Source organism: Papio anubis, chromosome 6 (assembly GCF_008728515.1).
Source record: "Papio anubis isolate 15944 chromosome 6, Panubis1.0, whole genome shotgun sequence".
Lineage (NCBI taxonomy): Eukaryota > Metazoa > Chordata > Mammalia > Primates > Cercopithecidae > Papio > Papio anubis.
The window spans coordinates 156,750,358-156,769,593 of NC_044981.1; the positions used below are offsets into that span (position 1 = coordinate 156,750,358).

The following is a 19,236-nucleotide window of genomic DNA, read 5'->3' on the forward strand; positions in this document are numbered from 1 at the left end:
TTCTCAGCGGTGACCTGCAGGCCACCTCCATTTGGGGAGCACCATTTTGCAAGTCAGGCCTCGCCAGGCGGGAAGAGCTCTTGCTTTCTCCTGGGGCTGGCATTTGGCATCCTGAGCACTGCTGACTAGAACGAGAAGTAATCTGGTGTCTGACGCACCCAGTGAGCTCTTAGTCTTTGGCGCCAACAAGGCAGCATCTGCGGACAGCCATGGTGCCCCCATTGTCCACTTAGGGAATGGACCCTGTGGGGGTGGGAGGTAGACTTTTTGTTTCCGGAACCAGCATGTCTCAAGCAGCTGCGCTTAATATATGTTTAAACCCCATGTGCTCCATGGGGCAGTGTCATCATCCGTTCCACACACTGGGCCCCTGAGGCGGGGAGGTTGAGCCTCCTGCCCAATCGGTATGGGCTGTTTACACTCCTGAAGTCGTTGCTTGTTTGATCCCATATGCCAGAAGTTTTAAAAATTTTCTGCAAAATAGTGGAATTCTTTCTTCCAAAATTTTACACAGAAGCCCAGTATTTAAAACAAATTCAGCTGGAGCAGCTTTGAATTTGGGGCAGGGCTGAGAGCCTAGAGTCCCACCTCCTACCTCACCATCCGGCAGCCCCCAGCACCTCAGCCTGTGTCCTCTGGAAAACACTTGGGAAGTGGGCACTGTGCCCGTGTTACCTCCACCGCGTGCCCCTGCCTGGAAGAATCTGTGTGTGTGTGATCGGGGTGGAAGGCACATGCTTGCCCTGGACACCCCGCGCCATGCCCTGGAGACATCGTCGGTCCATGCAGCCAGGCTGGGCCTGGACCATTTCCAGAACAGCCCCCTGGGCAGCCACGAGCAGCCTCTTGGCTGTGGCTTGAGAGTTGGAACCTGGCGGCCACGCTGCCGCAGTGATACTTGCAGCTTAAAGCATATACTCGCTTTTCTCTCAGACCCTGCAGGTTCGAGGGTTCAGGTTTTTCTTTTAACGGGTCACTTTTAAAAGACAGTGCTTGACTTAAAACTAGAAGACCCTAGAAAACCACAGTTGGTCTCTGTTTCTGGCTTTTCACTTTTTCTGTTCCCTGCTGTGTTATTATTGGGAGGCTCACATGAGGGTACCTGTCAGGAAAGCACCTAATAGGATACAGAAATTTTACACAGTTGGAGCAATAATGAAGGCTGCCATTACCCAGGGTCCCACTGTTCACATGAGTTTGTTGGGCGCTTTCTATACATGCCTGAGACTTGCCCGCTTTGGACAGTGTCCTGTTCTGCAGGGAAGGCCCTCGAGGCTCAGAAGCTTAGCAACCCAGGGCCACAAAGTGTGGGAGTAGGAGGGTTTGGGTTTGACCCCAGGACTTGGGCTGTGGCAATTGTGCGATAGGCCAGGTGGCCACCCCTGAGCATGAGAATGCAAGAACAGGTCGATAAACCTTTAGGGAGCCAAAACTTGATTTTTTCCTGGCCTTTAAACCAGATTTTTACTCCCAACTTTGAAGCTTCATTTGTTTGTTTTTTTTTGTTTTTGTTTTTGAAATGGAGCTTTGCTCTTGTTGCCCAGGCTGGAGTGCAATGGCGCTATCTCGATCTTGGCTCACTGTAACCTCTGCCTCCTGAGTTCATGCGATTCTCCTGCCTCAGCCTCCCGAGTAACTGGGATTACAGGCACCTGCCATCGTGCCTGAATAATTTTTGTATTTATGGGGTTTCACCATGTTGGTCAGGCTGGTCTTGAATGCCTGACCTCAAGTGATCTGCCCGCCTTGGCCTCCCAAAGTGTTGGAATTGACAGGTGTGAGCCACCGCGCCTGCTTGAGGCTTTTTATAATGTGCTAGAAATAATGTCAGTTCAATCGTTTGTGTGTTTCAGGTGACAAGGTGGTTGTCATGTACTCCAGAGGTTATCCGTGTGGTGGAAATAAGACCGCATCCTCCGTGATAGAATTGACCTGTACAAAGACGGTGGGCAGACCTGCATTCAAGAGGTCAGGAGACTGGGGGCTCAGCGCGGGACTGTGCAGTGAGCACACTGGAGGAATTCCTCCTTGGGGTTTTCACGGGCTGAGGTTTTGGCTCAGGTTTTGGGTTTGGCTGAGTGTTAGGAGGTCAGGGCCAGAGCCATTGATTGTGCTGTATTGGGCAGGGCTGCTCCAGGCAGGGAAGACCCCCGGATACAGTGCTGAGACACTGTTGCAAGACCAGTGCAACTTCTCTGGGCTAGCTTGTCTCTTGAACTAGGTTTAGCACTGGCTGAGCAGTATTTAACTGGCCTCCACCTTTGAATATCATAGTAGGAACAAAGGAGCATTGATTTGTCCCACCCAAGGTGTTTAAGCAGCCTGGCTGGTACCCTCAAGCAGCTGGGACCTGCGTCTGGACCTGGGATGTGCTTGGATTATGTTCAGGTTTTCCAGGCCACATTGCGTCTGGTGCCAGGGAGAGCTTGGCCAGCAGAGGGTGCATGTGAGCTGCTGTGTGTGAACAGAACTGAGTCCTTCCAGACGTTCAGTTTGGAAAAGGGAAGACTCAGAAATTGCCAAAGGATTTAGGAATGTATAAGTCCGAGAAGCCTAAAAATCTAAAAATCTAGGAGCAAATTTTTCCAGGTTTTCAATGTTGCATGGTTTACAAATTTTAAAGAATTTATATTGAATGCTTGCATGCTTTGTCACATTACTGATGTGTGCACCACAGTCATCTTCCCTATCCATTGTGGTGATGAAAAGAAGTGAGTGAAATAACCATCCTTGCTCCGAGCTGCTGTCAGTGTTGAGTCAGGAAGTTCTGCGTAGACCTGCGCAGCCCGGGGGGTGGGGGCCTCGGGACGCAGCCCACGTCTTGCAGCACCTTGACTGAAAGCCAGTGAGCTGCTTCAGGGGCTGCGCGGTGTTCACTGTTTTGCAGTCTTCCCTCGTGTCTGGCTGGGGAGGTGACTGTAGTCTGTGCTTCCCTCCTCCTAGGTTTGATATCGACAGCTGCACTTACTACTTCAGCTGGGACTCCCGGGCTGCCTGCGCCGTGAAGCCTCAGGAGGTGCAGATGGTGAATGGGACCATCACCAACCCTATAAATGGCAAGAGCTTCAGCCTCGGAGATATTTATTTTAAGTAAGTAAAACGTTTTCCTTTTGAGCTATGAAATGTGTTCAAAATTAAACCAGCAATGCAACTCTTTCCCTATCGGGGAGCGCTGCAGGATAAATAGGTCTGTGTTTTAGTTACTGTTGCTGGAGTCGTCGTCATCTTTTGCTTAAACTGAGGAAAAGCATTACTCAACCATTAAGTTTTAACACCAAAGATGGTGAATTCTCGTGAGTGTAAAAATAAATCCCCCCTCCTCCTCCCTCACTTCATGATAAGCTCAGGGGTTGAGGCTGAAGCCTTCTGACATGTTTAAGCAGGAATCTTCTGGGCTTACCAGTGTTTGGAAAATAAGTTTCTCAGCGGTGGTACTGGGGCTGCTCTGGGGGGCCGGTGGCCGAGGTGCACAGACAGGGTGAGGGCCATGTGGTGCTGGACACAGCACCTGAGGAAGGTGGATTAGCACTCAGAGGGCAGAACTGGCTGGGGAGAGCCTCTTGAGATGGAAACTGGCGTCCTCAGAATCTCTGTGGGGTCACAGACCTGCTGCCCTAGCACAGGAAAGGAAGCATCGTGGGGTCCTGCAGCGATTCTGAGGACTGAGGGTTTATGCCATGAATGCCTTCTTAAAGGACTTCCACGTCACTCTGGTCTTTTCTGTCTCTTCAGGCTGTTCAGAGCCTCTGGGGACATGAGGACCAATGGGGACAACTACCTGTATGAGATCCAGCTTTCCTCCATCACGAGCTCCAGAAACCCGGCGTGCTCTGGAGCCAACATCTGCCAGGTGAAGCCCGACGATCAGCACTTCAGCCGGAAAGTCGGCACCTCTGACAAGACCAAGTACTACCTGCAAGGTAATCCGCGGCTTCCCACACAGCGTCCACGTTAACTTCCTCCGAGGAAGGGGATTAACGTTTTCAACTAACCCCGTTCGGTTGAAATCGCGGACCACTTTTAAAACAAAAACCATGGTCTAATTCTTTGCTTTGTTATGAATTTTGTCAAAATGGATCGAACGACACGTGTCAGACCTGAGCATTTCACTGTAGGTAAATTGTGTTTTAGTTAACAAATGAATGTACAAGAAAACGAAAACCGGCCGGGCGCGGTGGCTCAAGCCTGTAATCCCAGCACTTTGGGAGGCCGAGATGGGCGGATCACGAGGTCAGGAGATCGAGACCATCCTGGCTAACCCGGTGAAACCCCGTCTCTACTAAGAAATACAAAAAATAGCCGGGCGAGGTGGCGGGCGCCTGTAGTCCCAGCTACTCGGGAGGCTGAGGCCGGAGAATGGCGTGAACCCGGGAGGCGGAGCTTGCAGTGAGCTCAGATCTGGCCACTGCACTCCAGCCTGGGCGACAGCGCGAGACTCCGTCTCAAAAAAAAAAAAAAAAAAAAAAAGGAAAACGAAAACCTGGTCTGATCCAGTGGTTCTGAGGTCAGGTGGAGGCTGAGCGGGGCACAGTCAGAATTACCTTTGATTTGGTTTTAGCCATGACACTTCCTTATTTTGGAATGCCAAATAATATTTGAGAAGGTAAGAGATTTTATATTTGTAAGAAGGATGAAAGGAAGCTGCCCTAAGTGTTAGGATGTAGGTTAAAATCAACCAGGACGCACAGAGGGCAGAATCCAGGGTGTGAAGGAAGGTTTTGTACTGGCACTAATAAGGGTGTTGCCCTTCGTTCCCTCAAATAATCCTGAAAGGCTGCTTTTGTTTTGAACAGATAGTCTTAACTATATACCTCTCATAATTTGATTTTTGAACTGTGTGTGGATGTAATAACTCTTAAAAAAAAAATCAAGCGTGTTTAAAGAAAACCCCAGCCCGCTCTGATGTCAAAGAGCTGCCGATTGGGTCCCCTGGGAAGGGATAGTAGTATGTAAGAAGAATGGTTGCCCGTGCCTAGTGCTGGCGCATCCCGAGAAGGAGCGGGTGCCCCGTGCCCTGGTGCTGAGTGCATCCCCGAGAAGGAGCGGGTGCCCCGTGCCCTGGTGCTGAGCGCATCACTGAGAAGGAGCGGGTGCCCCGTGCCCTGGTGCTGAGTGCATCCCCAAGAAGGAAGGGCCCGAGGTGCCCGTGCCCTAGTGCTGAGCGCATCACTGAGAAGGAGCGGGTGCCCCGTGCCCTGGTGCTGAGTGCATCCCCGAGAAGGAGCGGGTGCCCGTGCCCTGGTGCTGAGCACATCACCGAGAAGGAGGGGTGCCCATGCCCTGGTGCTGAGCGCATCTCCACTACGGCAGGACCTGATGGAGGGAAGCTGGGTCAGCATCGCTGCTCCTGGTCACAGATCGTAGACAGCGCCCCGGTGCATCTCATAGCACCTGTGGCCCCTGAATAGAACTGGGAAAGTGAATGTTCTGCTTTCTGGGCGGGTTGATGATGGGAAACTTGATCAGCCTCATTCGCTTGCAGAATTCCACAGCTCGGAGCAAGCTCTCTGTATTCCTCTGTTCTCTGCTTCCTCACGCTTCGGTGAATCCTCCAGTCATTCAGAATCAGATGTTGCATGTCACAGGTTGTGCCTTCTCTTGCTGTCCTCTTTCCCAGTGCTTGCTAAATGTTGATTAAAGGAAGGAAGGAAGAATGGTTTAAGATTGTTTCAAAAGCCTTCAGGGGGCCCTATCATGCAGAGAAGGAAAGTCCAGGCTCTCTCTGACACAGCTGGAAGGTGTCTGAGAGGCTTCCCGTACCAGGGCAGCCTTGCAAGCTGCTGCTCCCACACATGCCTCAGCTATCAGTTTATTCACCAGCTCCCAAAGTCACCCTGTAACCTGGTGGGTTTACACCTGCTGCTGTTGTTGGTGCTGGAATGCCTCGGTCCACCTTCCTCATCCATCCAGACCTACCTCCAGTGCCCCTCCTGGGAAGGCCCACCTTCTCATAGCAGGGTGACGCCGCCTGGTGTGTCTGCAGGAGTCTTCAGGCTCCACTGCGCAGCACTGGCCACTTGTCTGCTTACACATAAGAACTTCCGTGTTCACAAAGGGTATGTCTAGCAGACCTTTGAGGATCACCAACTTTCCGAGTGCTTGTGCATGCGCATTTAGTCATTCTTGGTAGATAAAATCCCTTTCAGACCTTTTCACTTTCTTCATTCACCAGCCCCAGAAAGTAGCTTTAGTTTTAAGACCTCTTTTCATCTTTCATGAAGAAATGAAATGTCTGCCTCTTCCTAAGGATTGCCATTCCTTTGGGAGGGCAGCAGCTGTCTCTCCTCAGGACGTGGAGCTGGTGGGCGGTTTGCTCCCCCACACCAGCCCTGCAGAGCAGTCCATTCGGCAGCCCCTGCTTCAGCTACTCTAAGGCGAGAGTGGGGGGCCCTCCCCTGCACCACCTGTCTCTGGTCCCCATCTGTGTATGGACACGTCCGTCTCATACCCTGCACTCTCGCCTCTACATTCCTGGCACCCAGCAGCGCCAGCCACAAAGATTTTGAGCCAATGACAAAGGTTGGGAGCAGCAGAGTTCATGCAAGGAGTCCACACAAGGGTTCCTCACTTCTAACACCAACAGCACACTGAACGGTTCCCAAGCCAACTTCAGATTCGCCCTTTCACTGTGACTCACAGAGCTCCCTGGAAGCGGTTACGCTCATAGTTACGATTTATTGCAGCAAAAGGATATAGGTTAAAATCAACCAAGATGTACACACAGGGCAGAGTCCAGGAGGGAATCGAATTCAGAGTTCCCACCAGCACTCCCGTGGAATCAGATGTGTTGTGTTCCCAGCACCCACGTGTGGCAGTGCACATGGAGTATCGCCAGCCGGAGGTGCTCTCCCGAGCCTTGGTGTCCAGAGTTTTTCCTGGGGCTCTGACATGAGCAGGATTGGTCGGTTGATTGCTCAGGTACTGCATGGCCAGCTCCTGCTCTGTATCCTATCATTAGCCAAGGACCAAGGCCAGTCCTCTTTTTGGGCAAGGTTAAATTCTTGCCTTCCCTCCTATCACCGTTGCTTCTGGCACCATTGCCCTGGAGGAGCTCCTGGCACAGTGGTGGGGTCTCAGGCCTCCACCTTACTGTGCGATGAAGAGCTTGAGGAGATCGAGAAGGAGACTGGCCTTTCCCACCGTCAGATCACTCGCCTGTGCAGGCGATTCAGCAACCTGGACAAAGGAGAGAACAAGACGATTTCCAGGGGATTCCAGAACTTGCGATCAACCCAGTAGGGAACTGGATCATCAATGCCTTCTTTCCAGAGGGAGAGGACCAGGTAAACTTCCGTGGATTCCTGCAAACTTTGGCTCATTTCCGAACCATTGAGGATAATGAAAAGAGCAAAGATGTGAACAGACCTGAACCACTCAACAGCCGAAGCAACAAACTGCACTTTGCTTTTCAACTATATGATTTGGATAAAGATAACAAGATCTCTCATGATGATGTTAAAGGTGCTATGCATGATGGTCCGAGTACATATCTCCGATGAGCAGCTGGGCAGCATCGCAGACAGGACCATTCGGGAGGCTGATCAGTGTGGGGACAGTGCCATATCTTTATCACAGACTTTGCTAAGGTTTTGGACAAGGTGGATGTAGAACAGAAAATGAGCATCCAATTTCTTCACTGAAGGACAGACAGCAAACTATTCCTTGCGGTCTAGTATTTAAGAACTGGAACTTGACAGTCCTCCTGTCCACCAGCCCTACCTCCACCCCATCATTCCCCTTCTCCCAAAGTACCACTGCTGTTGCATGACAACCCCAAATATGTTCTGTCAACACAAACCTGCCTTTGGTCTATAAACAGGGCATTACAGAATGGTACACCCAGTCTATTTCTGCTCAGTGTCTATTCACCAGTTCTTCACTTATAAATATTGTCTTCCTCTGTTCTGCTGCTGAAAGCCACACATCCATCCAGTCTGAGAAAGTAAGATAGGAAATCATGCCGAGGAACAGGCCAGCAAAGCTCTTTCACTGGATGTACTTCCCCCCAGCGAGTCTGCCAGCATGCTTCTCCATCCTTTTTATATGTCCTTCGCTTCCCACTTATGTGTACGTTCAACGTACGGTTCACCTAGTCATGCAGTCTTGCTGCTTTTCGTGAAGCCTCAGAATCTCCTCTGTTCTACTTGGCACCCCAAGCTATGCCTGGTATTGTATTTCTGACTTGGCACGATAGTTCAGTGGTCTGGCAGTTTTTATCTACCGTCGTTATTCAATGGGCCCCTGGGATGTTGCCTCTCCAGGAGCCTTTTGGTAAGCAACACTTCTGTCAGGAGTATGAGATCATCCTCTGCACTGTGCTCTGTCATCAGAGGGCTGCTGGGTGGAGATATTCGTGAGAGGTGGCCTTGGAGAGAGGAGTGGAGTCAAGCCTTCTGGGTTGCTTGTCCACATCACTCTACTTCTGGCCTCTGATTCTCAACTTTGTACCCATGTGGCGTCTCTTGTTAGTGCAGTGTTGACTATTCAAAAAGTAGCAATATGCCTGCAGGTTTGCTTAGTCTTGGGGCACCATTACCACCAGAACAGCTGCTCTGACAATATGCTTGGGGACTTCCTCATGGCTTTTTGAACAAGGAGGCTGCGCACCCTGTAAAGCCTCCTGCATTCACGCCTCTGCTGCATGGCTTATGCCTCAGTGTTTTGTGCACTAGAATGCTTTTCACTTGACGTTTCCAAGTTAGAAAGATTAGTATTACGGAAGTGCCTAACTTATCCCAGTCCAAAATATTTAAAGATTGTTCTCTGTGTCTTGAAGTTTCGCACAAAATTATTTATGAATTTTACACTTGTCAAATGTTAATGCTGGAAGCCATAGTCTGCTCCTGATACAAGTCCAAAGCATTGACTGTTGTGTCATTAGCTCCCTGGTTACATTGGTTTCCCAGCTCCTTGTGTAGACCGCTGTTGATCCCTTAGAAACAAGAGGTCTGGCACTAGTAGTACAACCTAAGGTGGCATTCCAAGTCTTTGAGCAAGTCACAGCAGCTTTTCTTGCCAAAGTCAGCTTAGTTTAGACTTCAGTGGTTCAGGCTGTTGCCATCCTAATGTATGTCTCTGTGAGTCTGTTCATTCACATATCTGCCGTTGGCTGACTTTCTTGACTCATTGCTTGCTTGCTTGTTTCCTTGCTTTGGAAAACTATTGGAGATGTGTACATCAGTCTTTAGGAAGGGGATTGTTTAAAAATACCACTGCAAAACAATGGAAAAGGGTGGAGAACAGGGGAGTAGCCAGGCTGGATGGCTCAAATATAAATGAATGAGGAATTCTTTATGAAGTATCAGTTGGACTTTGTGATCGAGTGATGTAATATAGGAATTATATAGAAGGAGAAGAATATCTGATACTGATCTGTTAGATACTTCAGAGGCTCCTTGATTTGCATATTTGCATAATTAAAATTACAGCCTTTCCCTTCTTTTGGCTGCACAGCAGACTGTTTTAATCCACGGTTGTGCCTTATTGTTCCATTAAAATTGCATCTTCAGTCCATCAATAAATAGTCATGGTCAAAACAAAGCAAAAATTCTTTACTGCACACTGAGTACGGGCAGGGCTCTATCAATGTGCATCGAGTGGCCTTGTAAGCTGTGAACAGAGTGGATGTGGGACATGGGGTGAAGTCTCTTCTGCCTGATTTTAAGTCTTTGCAAACTTTTTAGACTGTAAGGAGCTAAGCTCAGTCTGTTCGTAAAAATTGATGGTGACATGCCACGTGTGCCCTTCCTGTTTGACAGACGGCGATCTTGATGTCGTGTTTGCCTCTTCTTCTAAATGCGGAAAGGATAAGACCAAGTCTGTTTCTTCCACCATCTTCTTCCACTGTGACCCTCTGGTGGAGGACGGGATCCCTGAGTTCAGTCACGAGACTGCCGACTGCCAGTACCTCTTCTCTTGGTACACCTCAGCAGTGTGTCCTCTAGGGTGAGTATGACATCCGGACGCTTAGCATTTGTACCCCACATCCTCCCTTGAGAATAAGTGTATGTGTGTTTTTTCCCCAATGTTTTCTTGTGAAATATTCAGAACATGCACCAAAAAATAGAGAAAATGGTAGATGCAGACCCCACATAGTCAGTGCCCCGCTCCAGAGCTTGTCAGCATCCTGCCACTGATTTTTGGTCCATGGCTGCGTCACCTCCCACCACCCCCAGCAGCAGTGCCGTTGTTTCCTTCGTGCGTACCGTGCCCCGAATAGGGTCCAGTCAGGCACCCCAGCTCTGTCCCTCCACCCCTTTCCCATTGCTGCCTCCCTTTCCTTAGCTCCTGGGAGGCAGGTACTGGTGGTGTCTCCTCCTTGTAATCCTGGAACATCGTTTGTGTCCTAATACAAATGATTGCGTTGTAAAGTTTCACTTTGATTTGAGTGTCATATTTTTATGTTTGAATGAATGGAAAGCTTACTCTGCAGATTTGGAGAATCAGCATGGGTACAGAGGCAGCAGTTTCTGCTCTGAAGGAAGGTGGCACCTCCATTGGCTGTCTTGTGTCTCACAGCCGTTTTATACTTTGCCACGAATAACATGTTGTCAGTTGCTTTCCTCTTGGATTTATTGTCTTATGTCACCCCACCCACCATTTTATTTATTTTTATTTTTTATTTTTTTGAGACAGAGTCTTGCTCTGTCACCCAGGCTGGAGTGCAGTGGTGTGGTCTCAGCTCGCTGCAACCTCTGCCTCAGCCTCGTGAGTAGCTGGGATTACAGGCATGCGCCATTATGCCCTGCTAATTTTTGTATTTTTAGTAGAGATGGAGTTTCACCATGTTGGCCAGATAATCTGGTCTTGAACTCCTGACCTCAGATAATCTGCCTGCCTCGGCCTCCAAAAGTGCTGGCATTACAAGATAAGCCACCATGCCCGGCCTGGCCCACCATTTTACATAAGCTTTTCATTCTCTGTCCTGAGACTTTAAGATCGGGGGAACATGAATTCTTTTCATGTAATTGTTTCCTTCATGCCCTGTAAAAGGGACCGTAGAGTCAGCAGACGACAGGGGTAGGGGTCATGGGGGAATGAAGATCAAACATTTTACATCTTAAATCAGCACTCCCCCCGCCCACCCTTAACAATGGACATGAGCTCAGCAAAACCAGCTTTGTCCTGCGCTGTTCAGGGCTGTGTACTTAGGGATCCTTAGCTGCACAGTCAGGGAAAGAGGCTTTTGGTTGAAATTTCACTTGTGGTATTTTCAGCTTTTGAATGTTTATGGTGTTCCGGTGAGGCCATTACAAAATGAAAGGATTAAGACTGGAAGTTCTTCCTGAAAGAAGCGAAATGTGAATTTTCATAAAAGATAAAACCCAGCAGTGAACTTTCCCTGCGTTCTCTGTCATTGAGAGGCTGCAACTGCCATGAGGTGAATCCTGCCTCCTGACATGGCAGCTGGTCTTCTGTGTGGGTTTGAGGGACCAGCCCAGGCTGGGATCCTGTCCGTGCTGAATGTTTAGAGTTGGACTTCTGTGAGTGGGAAGAGCACCGTTTATAGGGCTCTGGTGTTTGACTCTAAAACCAGAGAGGAAGATTCTCCAGGAAACCTCAGTTTCATGATGTTCAGAACATCAGGAATGGGAGTTATTTAAGTCCCTTAGCACACTGACAAAGTAATAAGGACTTTCAAAAAAAGAAACAGAAGTTGAAACCAAGAGCAAAAACTCAGATGGCAGATTTTGAGGGATGCAGGTACCAGCGGGGGGTGAATGTGGAATAGTGCCTGAGATTTTTTTCTTCCCCAAATGTTATCAGTGTTGTACATTGTAAAATCATGTAAGTATGGCCAGATGTGGCTCACGCTTATAATCCCAACATTTTGGGAGGCTAAGGTGGGCAGATCACTTGAGGTCAGGGGTTCTAGACCAGCCTGGGCAACATGGTGAAACCCTGTCTCCACTAAAAATACAAAAATTAGCCAGGTGTGGTGGCACGCACACCACGAGATGGCGTCACTGCACTCCAGCCTGTGTGACAGAGCAAGACTAGATCTCAGGGAAAAAAAAAAATCATGTAACTATAACAAACAGGTAGCAATGATCACCCTAATGACCATTTTTAGTTCTTTTAGCTATTTCTTCTGGAATTTACCTCAATATTTTAAATTAACATCCTTTATCTCATCTATTGACTTCCTGCAATAGTAGATGAAGATAGAACTCTCTTACACCTTCCTCCTACTTTCCAAAAATGGTTCTTTCACAATATTTGGTTAAAGTCAAAAAATTTACACGAAGTTAAAAGACAGGCATCTACAGATGGAAGGGGCATGCTGTGTGCCCAGCACAGTTAATGATGACAAGACCCACCCACTTACGAAACACCAGGAGAGCAGATGCAAAGAAAAGACTGTAAAAGCTTCAGGGGAAGCTAATTTGTTGTATTAGAAAATAATTCAAGAAAGATTAAAATACTTGAAATCCTCACTTTATATCATCGATAGGTTCTTGGAAACTACAACTTTACATGAAACGATGTATAGTGAAACCAATTTTTTTTTCTCATCAACTTTATAATGAGACAGTTTTGAAGGAAATGATGTTATTCAAGGACCTCCTATAGTTGCTTCACAGAAGGTTGCAGTTTCAAGGAACCTGTCAGCGACCCTATGAGGACACAGTGTACTGAACACAGTGGTGTCTGAGCTGAGAGGGGTGACAGAGTTCCCGGCTTTTAACATTTCTTACAGTGATAGCATCGTATGAAAGTAAAACCATTTTCTTGAAAGAAAGGAAGGAAGGGAGAAAAGGTAGAGTCCCTAATTGTTTGGAAGACATACTGTTAGACTTCCTGTCTTAGTATGCATGGCAGTATTTCAAGAATAACCACTAAAATAATATAAATGTAGTGTGGAACTTCCAAAGCAGTGGAGAAGAAAAGGAGAAGTAAAAATACTTATATCCCCAAAGAAGACAAGGAGAAAAACAAAACAGAAATCAGACAAGTAGAAAGTTCAGCCTAATATGGTAGAAACAAATCTAAATATATCTATAATCATTAAGTATAGCTTGACTAAACTTGTCAGTTCGAACACAAGTTGTCAAATTGGATTCCAGAAACAACTCTGTTTACGGGGAACATGCCTAAAACAAGGATACAGAAAAGACCAAAGTCAAAGGATAAGAAAAGATACCCCAGAAAATAATCTGAAAGAAAGCTGCAGTAGTTATGTTAATATAAGATAAAATAGGATATTAAAGAAAAATATTAGGGATAAAGAGAGTCATTATATTTTAAAAGGGCTCATTTCCTAGGAAGATACAAGAATCCTAAACTTCCGTCTACCTGATAAAAAAGCCCCGATCCGTACAGCAGAAATTGACAAAACCACACACAAGAAACAATGACAAATCCCCCTCGCTTAGTGATGGCTGGGTTAAGCAGACAAAGAGTAAAGCTTTTTTGGAAGATTGAGACAGCACAGTGAAAAGCAAGATTTAATAGACATGCATAGAACACTGTTCCCTGCAGCGGGAGAACGCTGTTTTCCCAAGCTCACATCAAACACTTAGAAAACTTTATCAAAAATTAACCACGAAGCAGGCAAATCAGCAATTTCCTTTTTTTTTTTTTTTTTTTTTGAGACAGAGACTTGCTCTTTTGCCCAGGCTGGAGTGCAGTGGCGCAATCTTGGCTCCCTGCAACTTCTGCTTCCCAGGTTCAAGTGATTCTCATGCCTCAGCCTCCTGAGTAGCTGAGATTATGGGTCTGTGCCACTACCTGCTGGCTAATTTTTGTATTTTTAGTAGAGATGGGGTTTCACCATGTTGGCCAGGCTTGTCTCAAACTCCTGACATCAGGTGATCCACCTGCCTCAGCCTCCCAAAGTGCTGGGATTACAGGCCTGAGCCATTGTGCTCGACCAAAGTCAGCGAATTTCTGACTGATGCACATACATGATGCACTTAAGTTAGGAACCAAGAACAAACAACTGAAAACTAGAAATACATTTGAAGACTAAAATCCACTTCTGAATAATCCATGGTCCAAAGAAGAAATCAAAGGCAGAAAGTAAAATACGCTCAGAACCGAGTGATAATGTGTCTCTTGGATGCATTTTGAGGGGTCCTGAGTGGCGGGAGCTGCTTCTGGATGAGTGGGTTTCTGGCTTGGAGGGAGATGTCTGCAGAGCTCTCAGACCTGTCTGTGGAGCGTGGTGGTGCTTTTGCCTAGAACTGGACGCCAGGCCCTCCCTGTGGTTTCTTGTCTGGCTGATGTTTTGGATTGTTTGGCTTAAGCTGAACTTAGACTGAGAGCTGCAGTCCTTGCGGCCGCGCCGGCAGGTTGGCCTCTTGCCCTCAAACTCAGTTCTTTGAGCAGCCGGCATCTTCAGCAGCGCCGGATGAGCCTCGCTGTGGTTGCCTGTTATCTCGAGCAGCACAAGAGGAATTGCTGTTTATGTGATCCTGTTCCTGTGTGTGTGGCCCCGAGTGACAGAGGGCCAGAGAGATTAGAAGTGTCAAGTTGTTATGCTCTTGAGTGTCATGTGGCTCTCTGAGCGCAAGCGCGAAGGGAAGTCCCCGTGGTTGTTTCTCATTTTCTATTGTTATTGTCCTGACTCTGCTTGAGTGTTTGATGTCATGGAAATGCACTGCTTTTTCCCACAAGTGTGCATGTGGGTCTTGGGTGGGAATGGTGAACACCGTTGGTGAGGCAGCTGGTGTGCTCCGAGAGCCTTCTCCTGGGATGGAGCAGGCTTGGAGAGAGGAGACGTGTCGGGGCTATGCTGGACTGTGGCTGTTCCCTGAGCCCCACCCTGATTGGTGGCCACCGCTGGACCCTGTTCTGGCCTGTTTCTAAGGCCCCCGGGGCCCTTTAGCTGTGGAGATGGTATCTCATGGTGGGCTGTGCTCACTGCTTCCAGAAGAAATTCCAAGAGGACAGCTTTGACCCTGGAGAGAAGGGTGGTGCTTTGGGACAGCCTCTGCCCCAGCCTGGTCCTGCTGTGGGTTGGGCCACCTAGAGGGGCTGCGTCCCTCCCGCCTGTCTCCTCTGTGTTTGGGTGAATGACAGTTCATGGAGCTGGAAGCAGTGCTTTCTTGTCTGTTTTCTGACAACCCTGCCCCAAACTCATCATCAGGAACTTTTTGCAGCCCTTTTCCATGTGGAGTGGGCCCTGTGGCCTTGTTTTCTGGGCAGGAGTAAGAATCACATGGGGTTGGGAAAGTCAGAGCTGCTCTTGTCTTGGGGACCTCAGGTCTCAGGTTGTGGCCGTGGCGGCAGGACCACCCTGTGACACGGCTCCTTTTCTGTGACATCCTTGCAGGGTGGGCTTTGACAGCGAGAATCCTGGGGACGACGAGCAGGTGCACAAGGGGCTGTCGGAGCGGAGCCAGGCGGTCGGCGCGGTGCTCAGCCTGCTGCTGGTGGCACTCACCGGCTGTCTGCTGGCCCTCCTGCTCTACAAGAAGGAGAGGAGGTGAGCGGGTGCAGGGCGAGGTGGGCTGGGTGGATGCACGCCTCCCATAGCTCATCTTGACTCAGTTTTGCGGGGTTTCATTTACTTATTTGCTTACTTGTTTTTGAGCCCTGCAACAGCAAAGGTCTCAAGTTCTTGGTTCAAAACTCTCTGGAAGCAGCCCCCAGCGTTGTGGTTTTTAAACGCCTTCTTTTCCGTCTGACCATGCCTGAGGCCCTCGCACATCGACGTGCCTGTGTCTTCTAGGACCATGGTCCTCTGTGTCCAACGTTGGGTAGAACATTAAACGGCATCTTCCATGGGTGCCTTTTCCCACTGAGCAGCTGGCCCCGCTGCCCTCCCCACGTCATAAAAGCAAGAGTTTATTAGGCGCCTGCTATGTACCAGCTATGATGCCATCCTTTTGCCCCACTTCGCTGGGTGAGAGGACTCGCCATGTGACTGTCAAGCAGATTTTCACATCAGGCGTCAGTGTTAGTGGCTCTGGCCTGGGGGCAGGAGCTGGCCAGCGCAGGTGTTCCCTGCTGCCACTGTCATTTGCCAGCTGAGCCACAGGCCAGTGAGAGAGGTGGTCAGAAAGTACCAACTGTGGAGGTTGCAGTGAGCCAAGATCGCACCACTGTACTCCAGCCTGGGCAACAGAGTGAGACACTGTCTCAAAAAAAAAAAAAAAAAGTACTGACTGTGGCCCTTCACACCCAAAATGCAGAATGGGACAGCAGAAGGTCTGGGCCGGGAAGGGCATGTGATGTCCGTCCCCGTGAGCCACCATCGGGCAGGCTTCAGGGCGGTGGACCGGCGTGGTCCTGTTAGAGTCATATGTGAAAAAGTCCTTGCCCAAATGTTAAGTTGCTCTAGAGGGCCCTCTGCTGTTGGATTCCAAAGCCCATGTTCTTTCCACTCAGTCACAACAAATACATTAGGGTAGAACCTGTCACGGCGGCTGCTTATTTGTCATTCAGAATGTGGGAGAAATGCAGCCCCCACCAGCCCCCTGGTGGTGCAGATGGGGCGGGGCTGCGGGGGGGGGGCTCTTGCCCATGCCCTCTCTACCGTGGAGGAATGACTGTCTCCTTTTTATTGTCTAGGGAAACAGTGATAAGTAAGCTGACCACTTGCTGCAGGAGAAGTTCCAACGTGTCCTACAAATACTCAAAGGTAATTTTCTGTGGCGAGTCTCTTGAGGGCCCGCCTCCCCGGCGCGCGCGTGCTGCGCTGTCCCTGCTGTTCTCACCGGGGATGCCGAGGACAGCAGTCACAGGCAGACTGGAATCCGGAAGGGAAGCAGCACCCGTTGCCTCAGCCGCTTATCCCAGCACATTTTTTTTTTTTAACTTTTCCCCCTCAAGTTTCTCTCGTGGTTACAACTGATTTCTTTGAAGTATTTAATATTTAGGTTGTTTCCACTGTTTTTGGCTGTTCTTTAAAAACACACACACACGGTAGTGAAGATAGTTGTGCATCTAGCATTTGGATGATGTCTTTCAGATAGATTTCCAGAAAAGAGGCATTGTCTGGATCAAAGGACATAATGTTTGTGGTCTCAATGGGTGATGATGAATCACTTTCTAAAACTAGGCTTTTGACTCAAGTCCCTCCTTTGACTTTCCTCCGCTGCCATGCAGGGGGGACCTTTCAGTCGATGAGTAACCCGGAAGAGCCCCTTCTCCCCCAGCGCAGCTGGTGGGTCACTGGTCTCCTTTTCGGGTCCAGGCCATCCTGAACGCCTTCTGCTTGGCCCCACCCTTGGCTGTGAGACTCCTGCCAAATGGCCCCACTGTCACCCTCCCAAACCCTCCTGCCTTGGTGCAGTCTCATTAGGAACAGGAAGGTGTTGCCAGCCCTGGTCTTCCTTTCCCTGCGAACTGGAGCCGCAGTGACCGTGAGGACAGTGGGCCAGTTCTTCCCCAGCTCATGCCAGCAGAGGGCATCCCTGAGAGGGTGGATGGTGGAGCAGAATGGGGTCTCTGAGGGGGCTCACGTGGTCTCTGCTATTGATCCCTGGCAGGTGAACAAGGAAGAAGAGACAGATGAGAACGAAACAGAGTGGCTGATGGAAGAGATCCAGCTGCCTTCTCCACGGCAGGGAAAGGAAGGGCAGGAGAACGGCCATATTACCACCAAGTCTGTGAAAGCCCTCAGCTCCCTGCATGGGGATGACCAGGACAGTGAGGATGAGGTTCTGACCATCCCAGAGGTGAAAGTTCACTCGGGCAGGGGAGCTGGGGCAGAGAGCTCCCACCCGGTGAGAAACCCACAGAGCAGCGCCCTTCAGGAGCGTGAGGACGATAGGGCAGGGCTGGTCAGGGGTGAGAAGGCGAGGAAAGGGAAGTCCAGGTCTGCACAGCAGAAGACAGTGAGCTCCACCAAGCTGGTGTCCTTCCATGACGACAGCGACGAGGACCTCTTACACATCTGACTCCGCAGTGCCTGCAGGGGAGCACGGAGCCGCGGGACAGCCAAGCACCTCCAACCAAATAAGACTTCCACTCAATGATGCTTCTATAATTTTGCCTTTAACAAAAACTTTCAAAAGGGAAGAGTTTTCGTGATGGGGGAGAGGGTGAAGGAGGTCAGGCCCCACTCCTTCCTCATTGTTTACAGTCATTGGAATAAGGCGTGGCTCAGATCCGCCACAGGGCGGTACCCTGTGCCCAGGGTTTTACCCCAAGTCCTCATTTAAAAACGTAAGACCAGACGCATCTCAAAACAGAGGGCTGCATTCTAAAAAACCCTTGCTGCTTTAGGCCCGATAGGGTGTTTGACCCCAGTATATTTTAGCATTTTAATTCTCTCCCCCTATTTATTGACTTTGACAATTACTCAGGTTTGAGAAAAAGGAAAAAAAGAAAACAGCCACCGTTTCTTCCTGCCGGCAGGGGTGTAACGCACCGGTTTGTCCATCCTGAGACGGCGAGGCTGTTGGTGTGCGGGACAGTTTCCGGTGGGATTTTGAACTGGTCATTGGTGTGTCCCCTGAGTTGCAGCTCATTCTGTCTCTTTTCTCTTTTGCTTTCTGTTTCTTAAGGGCACACACGTGCGTGCGCGCACACACACACATACGTGCACAGGGTCCCTGAGTGCCTAGGTTTTGGAGAGTGCGCCTGTTCTATGCCTTTAGTCAGGAATGGCTGCAGCTTTTTGCATGACATCTTCAAGCCTGGGCGTACAGAGCACATTTGTCAGTATTTCTTTCACCGGCTGGTGAATTCAAACAACCTGCCCAAAGATTGATTTGTGTGTTTGTGTGTGTGTGTGTTTGAGTAGAGTTGAGGTGTCAGAGAAAATGAACTTTTCCAGATTTGGGGTGTAGGTCTCATCTCTTCAGGTTCTCATGATACCACCTTTACTGTGCTTATTTTTTTAAGAAAAAAGTGTTGATCAACCATTCGACCTATAAGAAGCCTTAATTTGCACAGTGTGTGACTTACAGAAACTGCATGAAAAATCACGGGCCAGAGCCTCGGGCCTAGCGTTGCACTTGGCCTCATGCTGGAGGGAGGCCGGGTGGGCACGGCGTGGAGGAGGAGGGATGCGCTGCTCGCGTTCTTATTCTGGCGGCAGCGCCTTTTCTGCCATATTTAGTGGATGACTTTTCTCGCATTGTAGAATTGTATATAGACTCTGGTGTTCTATTGCTGAGAAGCAAACCGCCCTGCAGCATCCCTCAGCCTGTGCCGGTTTGGCTGGCTTGTTTGATTTCAACATGAGTGTATTTTTTAAAATTGATTTTTCTCTTCATTTTTTCAATCAACTTTACTGTAATATAAAGTATTCAGCAATTTCAATAAAAGATAAATTATTAA

The 19,236-nt window shown here is 49.0% G+C and overlaps 1 protein-coding gene and 1 pseudogene across 2 annotated transcripts in view; both read left to right on the forward strand.

Annotated features, from left to right (window-relative positions):
- The window catches only part of IGF2R (insulin like growth factor 2 receptor), a 132,785-nt gene extending 113,549 nt beyond the window's left edge, over positions 1 to 19,236 (forward strand). The window contains exons 42-48 of the mRNA XM_021938044.2: positions 1,854 to 1,968; positions 2,944 to 3,090; positions 3,733 to 3,920; positions 9,759 to 9,945; positions 15,278 to 15,430; positions 16,519 to 16,588; positions 17,439 to 19,236. Of these exons, the coding sequence (XP_021793736.1) occupies positions 1,854 to 1,968; positions 2,944 to 3,090; positions 3,733 to 3,920; positions 9,759 to 9,945; positions 15,278 to 15,430; positions 16,519 to 16,588; positions 17,439 to 17,849 (1,271 nt within the window). The 3' untranslated portion in view covers positions 17,850 to 19,236. The remainder of the gene's footprint in view (positions 1 to 1,853; positions 1,969 to 2,943; positions 3,091 to 3,732; positions 3,921 to 9,758; positions 9,946 to 15,277; positions 15,431 to 16,518; positions 16,589 to 17,438) is intronic.
- LOC101003958 lies at positions 4,972 to 9,752 on the forward strand (annotated as a pseudogene). The gene has a single exon (XR_160723.5). The product of XR_160723.5 is annotated as a calcineurin B homologous protein 1 pseudogene (transcript).